A 20226-nucleotide genomic window follows, 5' to 3' on the forward strand; every position below is an offset into this window, starting at 1 on the left:
CAGCTGAAATAAATGACTCTCTGATTTGGGCTATATGTTCAAGGTAAAAGAATGATGCTATACATAGTTGAGTAATATGTATAAATTAATGTGTATTAGCATTAAACTACTATTACTGCTCTTAATATTGATAGAAACCTGAACTAAATTGATATATTCTCAACAAGTCATCTCGAACATGGAAAATAGATTGGAATCTCTACATTTTTCATTCAGTTGGACACTTTGGGGATAAAAACACACTTAAAATGCACCTACCGCAAGTCCATAGTACAAGTAGAGTTAACTAAAGAGAAAATAAACCATCAATACGATTACACGAGATAGTACAGTACAGCAATTCTGACATCTGCTGGAGATCTCTGGTTTAACTTCTATATTTTTCATTTTTTGTTTAAGCAAGTGGTGTCATACAGGGTCTGTGTTTATACTAAATATGTTTGTACTAAATGCTTGCTTGACTGCAGTTAAAAACTGGTTTGTGTTTGTCTCTGTGGTTTTCTGTGTACAGATCAGCAGGTATTAGACCATAGACTGACACAACTGCAGCTAAACTGAAAAAAACAAATGTTATAATTTTATTTTTTTTATTATTTAGGAAAGCCGAAATTCTATGAAATTATTGCAAGGATATATGGCAAGGACAGGTACAATATTTTTGCGATATTTTTCAAATGACAATTTGCTCAACTATTAAAGTGCAAACACTTTGCTCATGTGATTTTTGAAATATCACGCAAACATTTACTTATTTATTATGCTTTACATAACCAAATCTGCATGCTAAGAAACCCAAATCCTGGAACGTGACGTGACATTTTTACTTCCCGTGCAGACGTGTACACTGCCATACGTTTTGGTGAGAACATCCTAAGAATAGTCTAAGGATATTAAACAGCCAGCAGACTATTTTGGATATAGAGCCATTCAAATGAAAAGCATCTAAGACATCATTCATTTATATATCCACTTAGTTATTCATTTTCAGTAACTTTTTATTCCAGGTCAGGGTTGTGGTGGATCCAGAGCCTGTTCTAAGAACACCAGGAACACATCCTAAATGGGGAAAAAGAAGTGAAGTAGAATGCTTAAAAACAAATATTTTTCGTTGCATGACTCCATGTTTGCATTAAATTACACTCCATGTTATTTTCACAAAAGTCAGTGAAAAAGTAAGAACCACCAGGAAAGGTTAAGCTGTTAAGTTGTATGTGTAACGTGTCCACAAACTATTCCATGTCTTACTTTTGTTTGCTCAGCGTAATTATACACACCACGTAAACGCCCTGAAAAGTGTTTGCATTGAATTAGTGCCAAAAACATATTGACCAAGTGTGGTATCATGTGTCGCACTTTGACTCAGCTGCATTATGATCCAGACACATTTTTACTCCCATGTGAAGGTTAGATGCATTTTATCTGCTTCAGTAAATGCTGAAAACTCTGCACAGCGTTTTTCTCTTTTGTTTAAAGCAATATTGATAGATATTTGTGGCGGACATTAGTTACACTGGTTCCGGTTCTGACATTTGGCTTTTGGTGTTTTCTAAGAGAATGGAAAGGAAACTTCCAGAAGATCAGATAAAATCTGTGTTGGCTCAATGGAGATTTTCTTGGCAGTCAAGTGGATTTAAGAACAGGCTTGTGACAGCGCTGGAACTTTATGAACATTTCCCATTAGATATAGCTGTCACAGGAGGAACAAAGTTGGCGAATGCAAGGCTTGCTTCTGCTGTCTGTGGATTAAAAGAGAAACCAGAAGCAGAAGAAGAAGAAGAAGAAGAAGAAGAAGAAGAAGAAGGAGAAGAGGATACTGATGAATATGAAGAAAGTGATGAGGAAGAGGATGAAGATGAGGAAGATGATGGATCAAGCATTAACCCGTCCGCTAAGGTCAGTGTTGAGAGAAACTCACTCATGACATTTACGTATGACTTTGCAGAAGACAGTCCTGACTCTTCTCAAGTGCTCGTCCACCCTCAAATCCCCAACGTCCGCATTTTGACACTCGAGGGAAGTTCTAGTTCACTTCAAGACAGCTATGATGTACTGGTTGTCCTCACAACGGAGTTGCACCAGGAGGACCATCTGCAGCTCACCATGGAGCAATGTGAGAAGAACAAGCCCTTGTATCTGGTTAAAGCTGAACAAGAAATGGATATTGTCCGTGAAAAGCTGTCTGGTCCCTGCAAGACCTGTGCATGGGAACGAATGAGAGCTCGCACTTTGGAGTTTCAGAAGAAACACAAGCTGGAAATTGAATCGGTGGAGAATGCAAAGCACCAGAAGACTTCTCAAGGTCTTCCTTCTCTAGGTATTAAGCTTTGGGAGCTGGAAGAGATTGCTGAAGTTCTGGTGAAAGCTATACCTGAACTGCGCAAGAAGGCTTTCAGTAGGTTTTTGGTGGATCTTACAAGTGAACCTAGAAGCCCAAAGAGTAATGGCACAGGGTAAGTAGTTAATCTGTGAACTTAAAATGACTTTAGCTAAGTCTTTAGCTTTTCTGTGATATCTCTGAAAGTCTGTGTCCGACAACTCAAAATTTCTGTATGCATTGTCAATACTCCACAGATCCCTGGCGAGATCTGCTTTTAAAAACAGCAAGATGAGCCACGAAGACCTAGGCAGAATATTTGTGTTCTTTCAATCCCACGATCTCACCGACCAACCCTCCAAACTGCTCTCCATTTTCAGTGCCCTGGAGCACTTTCGACTGGATGTAGGTCTTTTAGGGGAGACGGGTTGTGGCAGTTCCAGCCTATTTAACTCCTTCCTAGGCCTGAAGAATGGGGACAAGGGAGCTTCCGCTGTTGGGGTCTTTGAAACCACAAAGACGCCTGTGACATATCCGTACTCTGAACACCACAATGTTCTTCTGTGGGACCTCCCAGGCTTGGACCGCATAGATGATTTTAAAATGGCATCTTCTAACTTCACATTACGCCAAGTTCCTCCAATACCTCCCTGTGATGTCTACATCCTGGTCTCACCCCTGAGGCTTAATCTGGGGTACATCCAGCTGTTAAGGCAACTTTTGTCGCAGGGAAAATCTTGCTATCTCGTTCTGTCCAAGGCTGATTTGATTGAAGAGAAATCAATTGAAGAAGTAAGGAGATGGTATGAGGAGATTCTGGATAAGATGGGTCTAAAACAGAACATCTATCTAGTCTCTGCACTCTATCCAGAGACCCTGGATTTGCCCAAAATGAGAAAGACTTTTAATGATGCACTAGAAAGCCATAAGAGGGTTGCTCTGGCTAATTATGTGGCAAAACTATTGGAGCAAGATGTGTTTTGGAAGAGGGCTGACCCTTGCAAAATAAACTGATAAATAAACTGACCTTTACACTACTGTATAATTGAGGTCTTCATCCATCCAAGTAATGGTGCTTCTTGGTGTTTAACTTGTTGCACGACTCTGCTGGAATGTATGAATTCTATTCAGGTAAACAGTTTGCTTGGGAGTGTGTGTGTGTGTGTATTTGTAATAGAACTTCAGAGGTGCCTATCTAGCATCTATCTATCTAGAATTTAGCCCTAGTTTTAAAGATTTTGACCTTTTGCCACAATTTGAGAAACACCTGAATCTGGTTGTTCTCAACAGAAAAGTGTTTTTCCATTATTATCAAGTTTGAATCCCAAATCAGTGGCATTCTTCCATGGCCACAAGCCAAGGGAAAATAGTTGGACATGGTCTCTGGGAGGATAGGATGGTTTACCCTCTCTCTTCTTTGTGAATCAGAGCAATGCAAGTCAATCTCAGGTGTCATAAGAAGGTAAAAGGGAGGAAAGCACTGTCCTCTGGAGTGGGTTTTGCTGACCTGTGACACAGTTATAAGCAGCAGTTTGAAAAGATGCATTTGGCGGAGTGTCTCAGAGGTAGCAGGTTACATTTAGCTGTTTAAGTATACTTTATTTATTTGAGTATAATTTATTTACAATTTCTGCAGGCCCTTAACCCTCAATTGTATAAACAATGAGATAAATGTAAGTTGCTCTGGATAAGGGTGTCTGCCAAATTCCATAAATGTAAAGTTGAATTCTGTTTTTTTCACTCTTCCTTGTAGGCAACGCTAGTATCGTCTGTCATTTAATTTGGTTTATATTAATTCTCTAATTCTAATGCTTTATCATTTCTGTAGTAATGGTGTACTCAAAGTCTTTTATGGTGGACACTTGACATGAATTAATTTTTTTTTTTTTTTTTTTTAAAGTGTGAAATTAAAGTTGTTAACTTTTTTTGGAAGAAGTCTTTAGTGCCAGTACTTTGTAATAGTTAATGTAAGCTGTAAGATTCAGACAAGTTATGTTGAGTCTTTTCTGTATCCTGACAGGCATTTCTTGTCATATTATTAACTTTAAGAAAAAGAAAAAAGGCTGATAAGGGTACAACTGCTTTAACTTAATAGATATCAAGAACTAACTTGTCTCCCAGATGTTCCAAAATATTAAAAGCAACAATAAATGGTTAACATGTAGATTGTGTCATTTGTAATAAATAAATTGATACTGTTACTGGCAAAATGTTGTGGGATAAGAAGAATATAACACTTTCTGAATTGCTGTTATTGGATACTAATCAACCCTGACCCACTCCACTCTATCACTGATTATTTTCCTTTAACAGCAGTCCTTCTGTTGTGTTTATCTCTTTGTGTTAACTAAAGACCAGCTGTCTTCCACAGAAGCCACATCTCTTTCCACTGAAGCCATGTCTTTATCAACAACACAGTCATTGCATTCCTAGACATGTTCCACACGAGGAAATTCATGAAAGCTTTCGGTTTTCTGTCTATATATGATATACAAAAATTATTTAGTATTTACAGATCATATAGTAAACATTTTAAAATCTTTATTTGTAAAATCCCAAAACATTAAAAACTAAAACGCTGTTCATGTACATTAAAATCCGTTTTTACAGTAAAATCCTTGGTGTTCCTGTTCACCCCGTCTCCGTTTCCTTATCACTCGATAAAACTCTGTTCTCTTTCCTCAGCAGGCAGGCGTGTAGCTTGTTCCACCACCTTTTCTCAAAGTCCTTAATGGTCAGACCTAATAAACCCTCACCATCTTGCTTCTCTTCACGCATCTTCTCAGGGTTCAGATCTTCAGCCATCACCTGCATTTACGACACACACAGTGCTCAAGCTTACAACTTAAAACAAAATTGATCTTAATAACAGTGAGAACACTTAAACAAAAAAGTATGTATTTATTGTTATTCTGATGGCCTGTAATCCACCATTCCTTACTCATGCTTGTATATATGTGCCGTATTAAATTAATCCGGCTCAAAGTTTGTGAACACCTTACCAATTGCTGAGCATCTTGCTCCAGATTTAGTTCAAACTTGCCGTGATAATAAGCTCTACTGTTCTAGGAAGGCTTTGCACTACACTTTGATACATGGCTGTGGGGAATTGTGTTCATTCAGCCACAAGAGCATGTGAGAGTTCAGGGGTCAGGCAAAAAGGCCTGGGATGCAGTCAGTTCATCCCAAAGGTGTTCAGTACAGTTGAGGTCAGGGCTCGGTGCAAGACACTTGAGTTCTTCTACTCCAGCCTTGGCAGACCATGTTTTCATGGACATTGCTTTGTGCACAGGGGCATTGTCATCCAACAGGTTCATACCTTTAGGTTCTAGTGAAGGGAAATTGTAATGCTACATCATAGAAAGATATCCTGTACAATTCTGTGCTTCTAACTTTGTGGCAACAATTTGGGGATGGTCCTTGTATGGGTGAAATGGATGGTCAGGTGTCCACAAACGTTTGGTCTTTTTGGGCAGTAATTCAAATCCTAATCTTCCAGGACAAATATAAATTTGTTACATAACCTTTTAACTGGAAGTTTAGCTACTAAAATAAAATGAGCTAATTCCATTAACTGTTGTGTTAGCCAGCTAAATTGAACTATGTAAATTAATGCTTGTGATCTACAAACAAACACAACTGTTCAATAAAATGACAGCTTTGTTATTTTGTTATTATTTTCCCACAACCCTTGTTGAAGGAGAGAATTGCCTGCCTAATTTTTCTTTGCCAAGATGGACAGATGCAATGCTGTCTACAAATCTCACTGAATATTACATCACCAGTTATAAACATGCATTCCAAATGTAGTCAGTGTCTCACCTCAGAAATGAGTCGAAGTGTTTCCTGTTTGAGCTGCATCGTCTGCAGAGACGCTTCAACGGCCTGAAGGGTTTTCTTGCTCCTTTCCAGGACAAATGAGAACTGCTGAATCTTCAGGATTTCGATCAGCAGCCTTAAAAGGCAAGGGTAGTAAAGTCAAAATGGCTTGCGATTATTCACATACAGCAGCAAATAGGTTTCAGGATTATTAAAGAATACTGATGGGAATTCTGGTTCTTTATGATGAAGCAGTGTTCCAGGAAATGTTGAGTCACCTTATATGACTATTTTTAAAAGATGTTGGTCTGTCTATCTATCTAATCATCCACCTTCTGATTAATAATAAAGCATTTTGATTTGCATTGGCTGTTACAGTATCTATTTAAATAAATGTGAGCAAAACAAGAAGGCACTTTCTCAAAGACTGTAAGTATTCCTGAGTCATTTTGTTATAATTGTTTTTCTTCTTCTTACGGCTTTTCAGGGTCGCCACAGCGGATCATTCAGTCTGCATATTTGATTTGGCACGGGTTTTACGACAGATACCTGACCTGATTCCTGACGCAAACCTTCCCATTTTATCTGAGAGTTAACCCCTCAGTGGCTGGTTGGGTCCCTGGCCTGGGAATCGAACCGGGGCCACAGTGGTGGGATCCTGTTGCTGGACCAGCAGGGGTCCCTGTGTAACTATTATAATACTAAATTATATTATATTAACTTTTTGATGTTGAAAAAAATTCCTTATTAATGAACGGCATTAGATAATCACAAATACAAAACATTTCCAGGGAATAAAAGGAATGTAACATCCTTTTGAACTTTCAACTACACGAATCGACTTGTTTATGAACATCAACTATTACATTAGATCAGCCATAACATTAAAACCACTGACAGGTGAAGTGAATAACATTTGTTATCTTATTATAATGACAGCTGTCAAAGGGATACATTAGACAGCAAGTGAACAGTCAGCTCTTAATGTGGATGTGTTGGAAGAAGGGGAAATGGGCAAGTGAGTGACTTTGACCAGGGTCCAGAGCATCTCCAAAATGACAAAAATTGTTCAGGAATAGTTTGAGGAAAATAATAAAAGATTTTAAAGTGCCTCCAAATTCACCAGATCTCAGTCTGATCAAACATGTCTGGGATGTGCTGGACAAACAAGTCCGATCCATGGAGGTCCCACCTAAAGCATCTGCTGCCAAAGTCTTGATGCCAGATACCACACCATTCACAAACCTTCAGAGGTCTTGTGGAGTATACCGTTCAGAGCTATTTTGGTGATACAAGGAGTGCCTACACAATATTAAGTAGGTGGTTTTAATCTTTTGGCTGGTTCTACCAAACTCACCTTGTCCTAATAAAGCACATGCAGGCCTTCAGCTGCACATCTGTCTCCTCCTCCTGCTGCTGAATGAAGGCCTGTGGCGTCTGTGACGTTTCTTTAAACTCCTCAAGAGAGGTGGATGCCTCCAGCAGGCTTTGGTAGCTCACGGCCAGGTTCATCCAGTGCCAAGGGTTAAACGGATGAATAGAGCAAAGCTGTTTCAGACAAGAGATGCTGCTCTTCATGTCTCCGCAGCTCTCGTGGATGCTCTGTTCCAGCTGTAGGACGCAGGTCAGGTGGCACGTGTTGGTCGCCTCATTTCTCTGCCAAAAGAAAAAATACAGAATTGGTAGCAGAAAAAGCTTAACCTAAACTTTCAAACTGATGGATCTATCTATCCATCCATCCATCCTACAAATGAAGACTTTAGACAAGGCAAAAGGTTAAGCAAAAGATTGTTATAACTGTAAGTGATAAGACGAGGTCCTTAAGAAATCTAATTGCTGGCAGAAAACTATAAGAAATAATGCGCTTCACAACATATAGGAAGCAAGACAAACTGAAAAACACATTTTTTCCTTACATGTAACTGTAAAGCTCTGCAAAGACTCTAATGATGACTCCCTGATGATAATATGCTCAGAAAAGTGCTAAATGTTTTCCCAGTGCCTATAAAAGGTCACTTTATCACTCACACATAATATACCGTAGCCTACCAGTTTCTCACAGATCTCTAGGGCCTGTCTGCTCTTTCCCAGATGACTGTAGCACCGTGCTATTCCCTCCAACACGTCTCTTTTCATAGACAGATTGTTATTAGGGACCAGAGGAAGGCATGCTGTGTAGTCCTTTATAGCTTCCTGTAAATAAGAAAGCAGAAACCACACTGTGTAAACTGGAACAAGAAAAAAAATATCACATGATATACAACACATTTGTTTATTCGTGTATCAGCGACTCACCTGATATTGTTTTTGCCTGTATTTCAGATCCGCCCGGAACTTCATGGTTTTCTGTTCGTCTAGCTCGTCTTCGAATTTTTCATGGTGACAAAACCACTAGAGCCAAAGCACAGGAATGAAATATACACAGAACGATTTCCAAAAGAGAAAATAAGTAGATGTATTAACACAGAACTACATTTATGTAGCAATTTTTCAATGTGACTTATAACTGAGACACTGAGACAGGATACATGAACTTAACATTACAGTGTGACCTCTCAGAGTGACCCCAGAGACTCTTTCCAAAACATCGCCATATTTATTTATGTCTTTCTTTGTACATGTTTTTTTCCTGAATGAGCTGTTACAATAGAAACAATACCTGCCCCCAGATATTAAAGGAATATTCAACACCGTCCCCAAATATTAAAGGCACTGTCCTCAAAAATATTAAAGGAATAGTCATTAATGCCTGCAAATATTAAGGGGATAGTCTTCACTGCCCCCCAAATAAGAAAGGATTAGTCATTACTACCCACAAATATTAAAGGAATAGTAATCACTGCCCCCAAATATTAAAAGAATAGTCATTCTGCTGTCCACAAATATTACACAGATAATCAATACTGCCTTCAAATATTAAAGGAACAGTAATCACTGCACAAAATATTTAAGGAATAGTCATAACTGCCTCCAAAATCAAATGAATGGTCATTACTGTCCACACATATTAAAGGAACAGTCATGAATGTCCACGAATATTAAAGAAATAGTCATCACTGCCTGCAAATGAGAAAGGACTAGTCTTCACTGCCCCCAAATATTAAAGGAATATTCATAACTGCCCCCTAAGTAATTAAGTCATAGTAATACTAAAAAAAAAGTAATAGTCAATACTGCCCCCTAATATTAAAGGAACAGTCATTACTGTCCGCAAATATTATAATGGATAGTCAATACTGCCCTCAAGTATTAAACGAATACTAATTACTGCACAAAATATTAATGGGATAGTCATCACTGCCCGCAAAATTAAAGGAATGGTCATCACGACCCCCAAATATTAAAGGGATAGTCATCACTGCCCGCAAAATTAAAGGAATGGTCATCACGACCCCCAAATATTAAAGGGATAGTCATCACTGCCCGCAAAATTAAAGGAATGGTCATCACTGCCCTCAAATATTAAAGGGATAGTCATCACTGCCCACAAATCTTAAAGGAATTGTTTACACTGCCCCAAATATTAAAGGGATTGTCATCACTGCCCCCAAATATTAAAGGAGTGTCATTAAATATCAAAGGTATTGTCATCACTGCCCCAAAATAAGACAGAAATAGTCAATTCTGCCCCCGAGTATTAAAGGGATTGCGATCACTGCCCCCAAACATTAAAGGAATAATCGTATTACAGTATTACAGTCAGTGCAGGATTTCTCTTTAGACTCAAAGGATGGATATAAACCTTTTGCTTTAAAGAATATATTGCTGAAATGTTGGTGTTTGACTTATTTCTGTAATATTTACTGCTATAAGGTGCAGATGCTCACCTCTGGCTCGCAGGTTTTTGGGGTATATACCGGAAGATCTGTGGATAAATCCCTGTTTCGTGATTCCTCAAATACCGAATCATCAAAGGTGCTCCCGAAAATCTCCATTCTCTAAAACACAGTAAAGTTTACATGCCGTCCCTGTTTACTGCTGCTGCCTGCGGTGAGATGGAGCTTCTTCTTCTCCAGAGACAGTTATGTGGTCAGTTGGTCACAGCGCCCTCTACTGGACTCCACGGTGTTTGTACAGAACAAGGAATACAGAATATTTCACAAATAGATGTGTTTAAGATATTTTGCATCATAAATGCATAACTGTAGAAAAATATGACATTTGAGCATACATCGTGTGTCCAAAAGTATTCGGACATCATATGTGGGTGTAACAGTATGTGGTTCTTTCCTAACGTTGGAAACACATAATTGCAGAGAATATCTTTGCATGCGATATCTTTGTATGTAATTTCCCTTCGCTGGAACCAAAAGGTCCAAATCTGTCCTGGTAGTGTTCACAAAGCAGTCTCCATGAAGACATAGTTTGTCAAGGTTGGAGTGGAAGATCACAAGTGGCCTACACACACATATTCCTGACCTCAACCCCACTCAGAATATTTGTTTGCATCTGCATCTTAAGTCTTAGGTCTACTGCATCTTAGGTCTCCTTGACTGACACCATTGCTTAACATCACTGAAAATCTAATCTAGCTGTAGGAATAGTGTCAGAATAGTGGAGGTGTTTTATTACAGCAAAGATGAACTAAATCTGGAATATGATGTTCAGAAACCACATATGTGAGCATGATTTTCTCCTCATCATGGCACCTGTTAGTGGGTGGGATATATTAGGCAGCAAGTGAACATTTTGTCCTCAAACGTGATGTGTTAGAAGATGGAAAAATGGGCGAGTAATGAGTAATGGGCAAGAGTAATGATTTGAGCGAGTTTGACAAGGGCCAAATTGTGATGGCTAGATGACTGGATCAGAGCATCTCCAAAACTGCAGCTCTTGTGGGGTGTTCCCGGTCTGCAGTGGTCAGTATCTATCAAAAGTGGTCCAAAGAAGGAACAGTGGTGAACCGGTAACAGGGTCATGGGTGGCCAGGGCTCATTGATGCATGTGGGGAGTGAAGGCTGGCCCGTGTGATCCGATCCAACAGAGGAGCTACCGTTGCTCAAATTGCTGAAGAAGTTAATGCTGGTTCTGATAGAAAGGTGTCAGAATACACAGTGCATGACGGGTCAGGGCTGTTTTGGCAACAAAAGGGAAGGCCAACACAATATTAGGCAGGTGGTCATAATGTTATGCCTGGTCAGGGTATAGTAAAGGCAGTATAAATTCCTGATTTGAGGGTAAAATTTCATATGGGATCTTTTGAAAAGTTGTATTGCAAAAGTGATACCTGATTTGGAACACTAAACTTTTCTAATATCTCTTTATAACACTTTACATAGTCTGGGAAAGACATACTTTCTGTTTTTGGTTTTTGAGCTTATTAAATAAGACTGAGTAAACGTGTAGATTGTTAGACACATTGATAAAACACACAAAATAAAGATAAGTTATAACATAATGTGTAATATTGATGTAATTATTAAATAGAAGAGCATCATTAAGTTGAGATACAAAGGATACAAACTTCAGTATCCATTTAAAAACATGAAGCAATTCAGCGACTCGGACAGCAGGGGGCAGCAGCGCCATTTTGTCACTCGGTCGATACCACGACGCATTGGGGGAACCACGTGACTTGGTGCTACGTTAGCAGCACGTAAACACGCATGTTTGGCTCGTGCTTGTTTTTATTGAATTATAAGTCGTTCGCTGTTCAAGTAATTAAGCGAATAGACGTATAGTAAATTTTTTATTAAAGCGTTATGAAGGTGAAAGTGCTTTGTCGGAACCCGGACGATTATGTTCGAGAAACTTCTAAAGATATACAGCGCGGTGAGTGGGCTGCTTATGCTAAGCTAATGTTGCACGAGGGCTGAACCCCCAAGGCTTCGTAGACACTCTGTAGGCGCACTACCTAGGCTGTGAAATAATAGTGGATTATGTCAGGGATTAAGCCTAATCCACGTCAGGGTGATAAACATTAGCTCCAGTTCGCGTTAAGAAGCATCACAGCACCCCATAACAACATGTCCTGAAATCTGCTTTCTGCTTATGTTGCAATGTTTTCATGAAACCCTGACACTGGAGACTCCTTCCATAAGTTTGACATCTTAAAGAAAACTACATCATGCTTATTTATTAACTATCTGTTTCGGTCTCACGTGTGTTATATTTTGTGATAATACTCATGTCCTTTGTTTATTTTTTCTTAAGTTCCCAGGAATTATGATCCGACTCTACATCCCTTCGAGGTGCCCAGGGAGTACACCCGAGCCCTGAACGCCACTAAGCTCGATCGGATATTCGCGAAGCCCTTCGTGGCATCACTGGATGGCCACAGAGACGGCATCAACTGCATCGCCAAGCACACCAAGAGTCTCGCCACGGTGTTGTCCGGAGCTTGTGATGGACAGGTATCACCACAGCTCAATATTACTCTGAAGGAAAAACCCCATCCTGAATGATTGCGTGTTACTCTTTATGATCAGCACTTGATCTTCAACAGCGTCCAATTGCAGAGATATTTAATTTCAGCCTCTATCACATCTACATGCCTTTGTGAACGTCTCTCACACGCTTTGTGTTTCGGACAGGTGAAGATCTGGAACCTGAGCAAGAGGGAATGTCTGCGAACCATCCAAGCTCATGAAGGCTTCGTCAGAGGAATGTGCTCACGCTTTTGCGGAACTTCGTTTTTCACGGTACTTCAGCGTATTTTGCATATGCACGTTAAAGGACTGCAACTTTTCTGATTTCTGATACATGCATACATGATTTTTTTTATATGGCTCAAGAACTCTCATTCCATATTTCCTGTTGCAGGTTGGAGATGATAAGACTATTAAGCAGTGGAACATGGAGGCCCCTGGTTATGGTGTGCGTGAGGAACCACTGACCACTATACTCGGGAAGGTAGGTGATTTTATTTTAAACAGGAAGTAGTTTATTTGTCATACGTTGTTTAGCCATGTTGTATTGTTTGGGACATGCTGGTGCTGCCACTTTATCAGAAACTGTCTATTATTACCCAGCATCAAGCATCTGAATAAGGAAAGCATGTTCTCTCAGTGACTGTGAGCATGGCATTATTGTTGGTGCCAGACAAGCTGCTCTTGAGTATTCCAGAAACTGCTGGTCTTCTTGGATTTTCAAGTCCAATAATCACTACAGTTGACACAATATGGTGCAAAAAAACGTGGGCGTAAACACCTTGTTAATCAGTGAGGTGTTGTTGAGAGACCAGATACTAGTTTCTTAGATTCCTGTTCTGCTGTCGTTGCTCATCTGCTTCAACGCATCGTTTGTTCCAAGTTGCTTTTCTTTTCACCATTCAAACATTTTGCATACATCGTGACAACAAAACATTTTTTGTATTTAACATGTTGCATGTTTGTTTTGTTTTGTTTACTCCTTGAATTTAAGTAATTCTGAACTGATTTTAAAATCACTTCTTGTAGTGTGTACTGACTCCTGCAGTGTCTCTGCTGTCTTTATTTTCTGTTGTAGGCTGTGTACACAGGCATTGACCATCACCAGACTGAGGGCACTTTTGCAACATGTGGCCAGACGGTGGACATCTGGGACGAGCAGAGGAGTAGCCCTATTCGCTCCTTCAGCTGGGGGGTGGACAGCTTCAGCTGTGTTCGTTATAACCCTGTAGAGGTGAGATTACACACACACACACACACACACCTTTTATGAAGATTTAACTAACATCTCATTTAGACTGGAGGACAGAGGAAGAGATACATGACTATTGATGAAACGTTTCTCTTTTTAAATGCTAACATTGTGAATGCTTTTGCAGACCGAACTCCTTGCAAGCTGTGCCTCAGACAGAAGTATCATACTGTATGACATGAGGGAGTCAGCTCCACTTAAAAAGGTATTAACGGGCTCTTAGGATTTACGAACGCTGACTTATTTTAGTTTTGCTGTTGTGATGATGATGATGATGATGACAACCCTGTCCTCTGTTTCAGGTTGTAATGCAGTTGAGAAGTAACACACTTTGCTGGAACCCCATGGAGGCGTATAATTTCACGTGCGCCAATGAGGACTATAAGTGAGTCACATGACCTTTAGTGTTGTGAAGATAATGAATGAAACTTAGAGCGAGCACCGAGTCAGTAATTTTCCATTTCTTTTTGTTCAGCCTGTACACCTATGACATGAGGCGGCTGGACACACCAGTTACTGTACACATGGACCACGTCTCTGCCGTGCTGGACGTTGACTACTCGCCCACGGGGAGAGAGTTTGTGTCAGCCAGTTTCGACAAGACGGTTCGCATCTTCCCCAAAAACAGCGGCCACAGCAGGTGAGCGAGGAGAATCGGATCATCTGGCTTTTTACACCTTCGACCTGTTAGCTGTGCGAAATGGTGTGATGCACGTATGCAGATTTAAACAAACAATAATCGTTGATTTCAGGCTTTTCTGTAAAGAGATGTTTCTATAACATTTATAGAAGAAGTCTTCATTGTCAGTGCTGTGTAGTAGACAAAGGGAAAAACAGTCAGGATGGAATGAATAAATATTTTGGCATTAAATAGGAAAAAATAATGGAAAATTAAAAGAATTGTTGCTTTAACAAAACAATGTTGCTGCTCTGGTAGGTGAATAGTTTTAGGTGTACATTTTAATAAGCTACTGATAAATGTGTATTCTCTGATTTTGATTGTTCTAGCACTTTCTTTAATGAAATAATTCAGCCAGTAGATGTAGTAATAGTGTATCTCAGCAGGACAGCTGTAGTGACTGTATGCTGTACATCTATATGCAGTCTCAGACTTTTAAATTGTAATTTTCTTTGTGTATATGTGCGCTTTTTTAGCAGCCTGAACGCTCCTCCTCCATGCATTAATAGCATTTTTTCCTTAATAATTTTTCTGTCTTATCCAGGGAGGTGTATCACACCAAGCGCATGCAGCACGTCATCTGTGTGAGATGGTCAATGGACAACAAATACATCCTGAGCGGTTCAGACGAGATGAACATCCGCATCTGGAAGGCCAACGCCTCGGAGAAACTGGGAGTGGTGAGCGCTTTTACTGCTGACAATCAAACGAAACGATCTGCTGTATTGTCTCCTCCTAATTCCCAGCAGTTTATGCTGCTTTAAAATGAAAAAGATTTCGATATCTCTCCCTGCATTTTTCTGGAAGCTGTTAATCTTGTGACGACTTGGCTCTGGTTTGTCAGAGCACATGAATTTAACTGGATTTAACTGCTTAAACTGTTCTACAGCACGTGACTGGATCTGATCCACCATTTTTCTCGGCCATGGCTCGAATGCCAGTTTTTTTTGTTGGTTTTTTTATAATCGAAACCTGCCAGGATCAACAGTAGTGGCTGCTGCCAAGCACTTAGAATAATGTGCAATAAGAAACAGCATCACTTTCAATAAGTGGCTTTATGGCAGCGTGGCTCCTGTTTAGCCTTTGCCAAGAAAGGACCTGGTTTCTCTTGTCAAAGTGCTGTAATGCGATTTTATGATGGAGATAACAGAATGAGCACTAAAAAAATCAGACATCAAATTCCCTACTGCCAGACCTGCTCGGGTTTTAAAACAACAACAACAGATACAGACAGAATCAGCACAGTCTAAATATCTTGGTTTTCTAACATCACTTAGTGTACACTGATCAGGCATAACATTATGACCACCTGCCTAATATCATATTGTTCCCCCTTCTGATACCAAAACAGCCCTGTGTATGCACTCTGTATTCTGACACCTTTCTATCAGAACCAGCATTAATTTCTTCAGAAATTTGAGCAACAGTAGCTCGTCTGTTGGATCGGATCACACGGGCCAGCCTTCGCTCCCCACGTACATCAATGAGCCTTTGCCGCCCATGACCCTGTCTCCGGTTCACCACTGTTTCTTTTTTGGACCACTTTTGATAGATACTGACCACTGCAGACTGGGAACACCCCACAAGAGCTGAAGTTTTAGAGATCTAGGTCTAGCCATCACAATCTGGTCCTTGTGAAACTCGCTCAAATCCTTACACTTGCCCATTTTTCCTGCTTCTAACACATCAACTTTGAGGACAAAATGTTCACTTGGTGCCTAATATATCCCACCCACTAACAGGTGCCATGATGAGGAGATCATCAGCGTTATTCACTTCACCTGTCACTGATCATAATGTTATGCCTGATCAGTGTATTATGTAATTTCTGGCTTTTCTGACATTTCATATTGATGAAAAAACATGCGAGTCCCATATTAATTGTAAATGTCTCTCTAGCCTGCTTTGGCCTCACAGGTTCTTGTCTTTGGCTCATCACAGCACTATATATGTTAAATTAGCTGAGATTTATTCTGTCGATCCTAACTACACCGGAGTGAAGCAGTGCGCCTCTCAGCACTTTAAATCATCCAATCACTTAAAGCAAAGCCGCTTGGCGAAAAATAACGAGGCATCAAACAATCAGAAGGGTTTTTAATTAAATGCAGAGGAGACGCTGAATCAAGCCTCAGACCTCGAGAGTTTTCTGTAGATGACAGTGCAGTGTTGGGAAGTCACGTGATCTGTGTAGTTAAGCAAAATCTAAAATGAGTACTGCAAAATTTGTGTGGACGTCTTAGCTGCAAGGTTATTTTTATGCGGCCGTCCGAACACGTTACGTTGCTATAGCAACGGCTCATCGGCAGGGACGCGTATGGTGAATGCTTCACATCCTGACTTAAGTGTCAATGTTTATATGGTGAAATTTGCTATTTAAGGTAAGAGACGTTAATTTAACTTTCTTGAAAGGAGTCTCCAGTCCCACTCAATAAATAAAAAATGACGTCAGAGACATAAAACCCTTCAGGACCTGCTGTAATAGGGATATGAGCCATATCACTCCACCCTATTGTTGATCATTTTCCTGTAACAGCATGCCACATGGCCTTTTTGTTCTTAGCATTTCTCTTTTTTGTCTGAGTCAGACCGTGTCATCGTGTTCGATTTCTAAGTTCGAGAAGTTTCCCTGTGGTTAATGTCAGTGCTGTAGTTTATACAGGCTTCACGTGCTCGTCGTTAAGAACAGTGTAATTAAGGTTTAACAGGCCTCTTGGTTTTGTCGAGTGAAGCAGAGCTCTTCCCTGGCATCAGCAGCTATTATCCTTAAATAAATTGCGTTTGGTGGGGGTAAAGAAATCATTGCTTTTAATTAGAATGAAAGCTTTCAGCTGAGGGGCACTTAGACGTGAAGCGAGAGGAGGGGTTTATGGGACGCTGACAGAAAAGAGACAGAGGTGGTGATCCTGCTGTCTTTAGAACGGATATCTATCAATGGATTTGTTTTTTTTGTTTTTTCCCCAGATGTAATATATATATGAAATTGATAATAAATCAGCTTAATAATGAACTAAAAATGTTTCTGGAATTGTTTGACCTCAACATGCCAATTGTTTGATGTCAGAAGCATCCTTTATTGTTGAGGCAATAAAGTAATGGAGTGCAATTTTTGTCTTTCACAGCTGACATCTAGAGAGAAGGCCACCATACACTACAACCAGAAGCTGAAGGAGAAGTTCCAGCACCACCCGCAAGTCAAGCGCATCGCTCGCCATCGCCACCTGCCCAGAGACATCTACAAACAGAAGCGAGAGCAGCGGGAGATGAAGGAGGCCAGACGCAGGAAGTAAGTGGCCTCAACCACTTTCTAGCTTTTTTTTTTTTTTTTGGTGTTAGCTGTACACTGATTTTATATGAGTTTGACTGAACATTCCATGAAGTTTCATTCCATGAAGCTCTGTAATATATGCCGACCAGCCGCTTTACTAGGAACCCCATGCTAATACTCAGTAGGATCCCTGTTTGGCCTACTTTTTTATGGTCTGCAAGGTATAAGAAACGGTCCTTTGCAATTCTGCATCAAAGATTTGTCAGCGGCACATTCATGTGGATTCTATCAAATCCAAAAGGTGCTCAGTTGGATTCAGATCTGGTGACTGAGAAAGCCCGATATTTCACTGAACTCGCTGTCTTGTTCATGAATCCAGTTTGAAATGATGTAGCACAGTCATTATTTTGGAAGTAGAGATTAAAGCTGTGTAAATTGTGGCTGCAAAGGGCAAAAAACATTACTCAGATAGGATATGGCTTTCAAACGATGCTCCGTTAGTCCTACAGGGGCCCCAGTGTGTGCCAAGAAAACATTTCCCACACTGTTACACCACCACCATGCTGTTGATGCCAGATTCTGGCCGTACCATCTGCTTGAAATCAGACCATGTGACATTTTTTTCCAGTCTTCAGCTGTCCGGTTTTGGTCAGCCTGTGCTCAGATTCTTGTTCATGCCTGACATGACTGGAAACTAATGTGGTTTTCTGCTTTTGTTGCCAATGGTTTGTCTTCTGTGAGCTCTGAGATGCATTTCTGCTCACTACGTTTGCAAAGAGTGGTTATTTGTGTTGTGTACTGTTGGCCTGAACTTGGCTGGCTAGTGACCCCAAGTCAAACTAGCCCCCATTGTACAAACGTCTGTGTCACAGTCTGCAGGAGTTCCCACTACTTTTTCATATATACACACATTTACATATTCATACCGTGTATTGACCTTAAATCTTTCCATCTTTTCTCTTAATGCCAAAAACATCAAATATTTTTAGTACCATTATGTCTGTAATGATATTAAATGGCTTTTTGTCCATATTTTGCATCCATAATGGATATTCCTACCATAGACTTCTATTCAAGTGGTAGTATTTTATATACTTTGGCACACACCGCTTTGGCACAGGAGCTCCAGCAGGCAGCAGAAAGGTCCTCACGGATCTCCTAACAGTGTGCCAGGCTTTACCGCTCCCTCTGAGCTTGCAGGCGAACAGAGACGGCCTTTGCCAGCTCTCATTTTTCTGAATGCCAAGTGCAAGCACCGCTTGGGCTGAATGTGAAAATGCACATGACAATTTGAGAACGGTGTAATTAATCGCTAATACATGAAGCATTATCTTTTAATAACGGCCTGTGTTGGCAGCTTCGTTTTAACGGCAAATATTTTTTTACGTAATTTTTATCCAGATCAGCAGTAGTAAAATATCTCCCAGGCCTGGATTTTTGTCCTGATGGCGATTCATCAGATCTTCGTAGAGTAAATGCTTGCCGAAGCTTACATATATTTCAGTCTGTACCATAAGAATAGTTAATGCTATAGCAGCGCTATACGAGTGTGTTTTTGCTGTTTGACTCACCTGTGCTAAGCAGAAAATGAGCGTCTGTTTGAGATATGCATCATTCTCATTGTCCGTCTCTTTTTGTCTCTCTCTCTCTCTCTCTCTCTCTGTCTCTTTTTCAGGGAACAAAACGTGCGCAAACACAGCAAGCCCGGCTCCGTTCCCTTGGTGACCGAGAAGGAGAAACATGTGGTGACTGTAGTGGAATAACACGTCACTGCCTAGAGGAGCTTCAAACACACTCACACACACATGTTCATATAAAAAGACTTTTGCAAACCCAGAGCAGCTCTGCTGTGTTGCCATTCCGAGACATTTTTCAGCAATTACGGCTGATTCAGCGAGTCTACATTGTGGTAGACCGTCTCAGGATCAGCCGCAGCGGTCCCGTCCATCAGGAGGTGTCGTGTTCTTCATCGGAATATGATGTGGGATTCTTTACTTTCTTTACTGATCGATGCCAATATTATTGAACATATTTATGGTTTCCTTTCAGCAGGATCTTATACTCACAAATAAAAAAAAAATGTTGACTTTATATAATATTTTGATTTGTGATTTCTTTTTCTACATCTCAGAATTTTCTCCATTGTGGTTTCTCTGTTGATACCTAATAATTGCCTTAGCACTGAGACAAGCTTATCCCTTTAATAAGAGCTCAGTCCTTAGTCTATTAATCCAATTTCAGTCTCCACAGCTTTATCTCTGATTCCAAGTCAGTGCCTGCCTTTATTTTGATCATTATTATGACTTAATAATATTATTAATGTTATTGTTCACAATTACAACAATTTTAAGTTATACATACACTGATCAGCCATAACATTATGAGCACTGAGAGGTGAAGTGAATAACGCTGATAATCTCCTTATCATGGCACCTGTTAGTGGGTGGGATATATTAGGCAGCAAGTGAACATTTTGATGTGTTAGAAGCAGGAAAAATGGGCAAGCGTAAGGATTTGAGCGAGTTTGAC

General features: G+C 40.1%; 3 protein-coding genes across 3 annotated transcripts; 2 read left to right on the top strand and 1 right to left on the bottom strand.

Moving 5' to 3' along the window:
* The first annotated feature begins 640 nt into the window (after positions 1–640).
* zmp:0000000951 (uncharacterized) lies at positions 641–4726 on the top strand. Its single transcript, XM_058375935.1, has 2 exons — positions 641–2450; positions 2572–4726. Exons 1-2 carry the CDS (start codon positions 1555–1557, stop codon positions 3326–3328), a joined length of 1653 nt encoding a protein of 550 aa, XP_058231918.1. The 5' UTR covers positions 641–1554; the 3' UTR covers positions 3329–4726.
* A 114-nt stretch (positions 4727–4840) lies between these two features.
* zgc:101716 (uncharacterized protein LOC492784 homolog) lies at positions 4841–10148 on the bottom strand. Its single transcript, XM_058375936.1, has 6 exons — positions 9961–10148; positions 8429–8524; positions 8183–8326; positions 7491–7789; positions 6137–6269; positions 4841–5122 (listed from the first exon to the last, which is right to left on the bottom strand). Exons 1-6 carry the CDS (start codon positions 10066–10068, stop codon positions 4946–4948), a joined length of 957 nt encoding a protein of 318 aa, XP_058231919.1. The 5' UTR covers positions 10069–10148; the 3' UTR covers positions 4841–4945.
* A 1549-nt stretch (positions 10149–11697) lies between these two features.
* On the top strand, positions 11698–19784 carry dcaf13 (ddb1 and cul4 associated factor 13). Its single transcript, XM_058377090.1, has 11 exons — positions 11698–11905; positions 12287–12486; positions 12667–12774; positions 12896–12985; positions 13580–13735; positions 13881–13958; positions 14056–14138; positions 14229–14393; positions 14977–15112; positions 17552–17715; positions 19373–19784. The coding sequence occupies exons 1-11, from the start codon at positions 11836–11838 to the stop codon at positions 19458–19460; spliced, it is 1338 nt and encodes a 445-aa protein (XP_058233073.1). The 5' UTR covers positions 11698–11835; the 3' UTR covers positions 19461–19784.
* The last annotated feature ends 442 nt before the right edge of the window (positions 19785–20226 follow it).

This window comes from Hemibagrus wyckioides, linkage group LG23, assembly GCF_019097595.1.
Source record: "Hemibagrus wyckioides isolate EC202008001 linkage group LG23, SWU_Hwy_1.0, whole genome shotgun sequence".
In the NCBI taxonomy this organism is placed as follows: Eukaryota; Metazoa; Chordata; class Actinopteri; order Siluriformes; family Bagridae; genus Hemibagrus; species Hemibagrus wyckioides.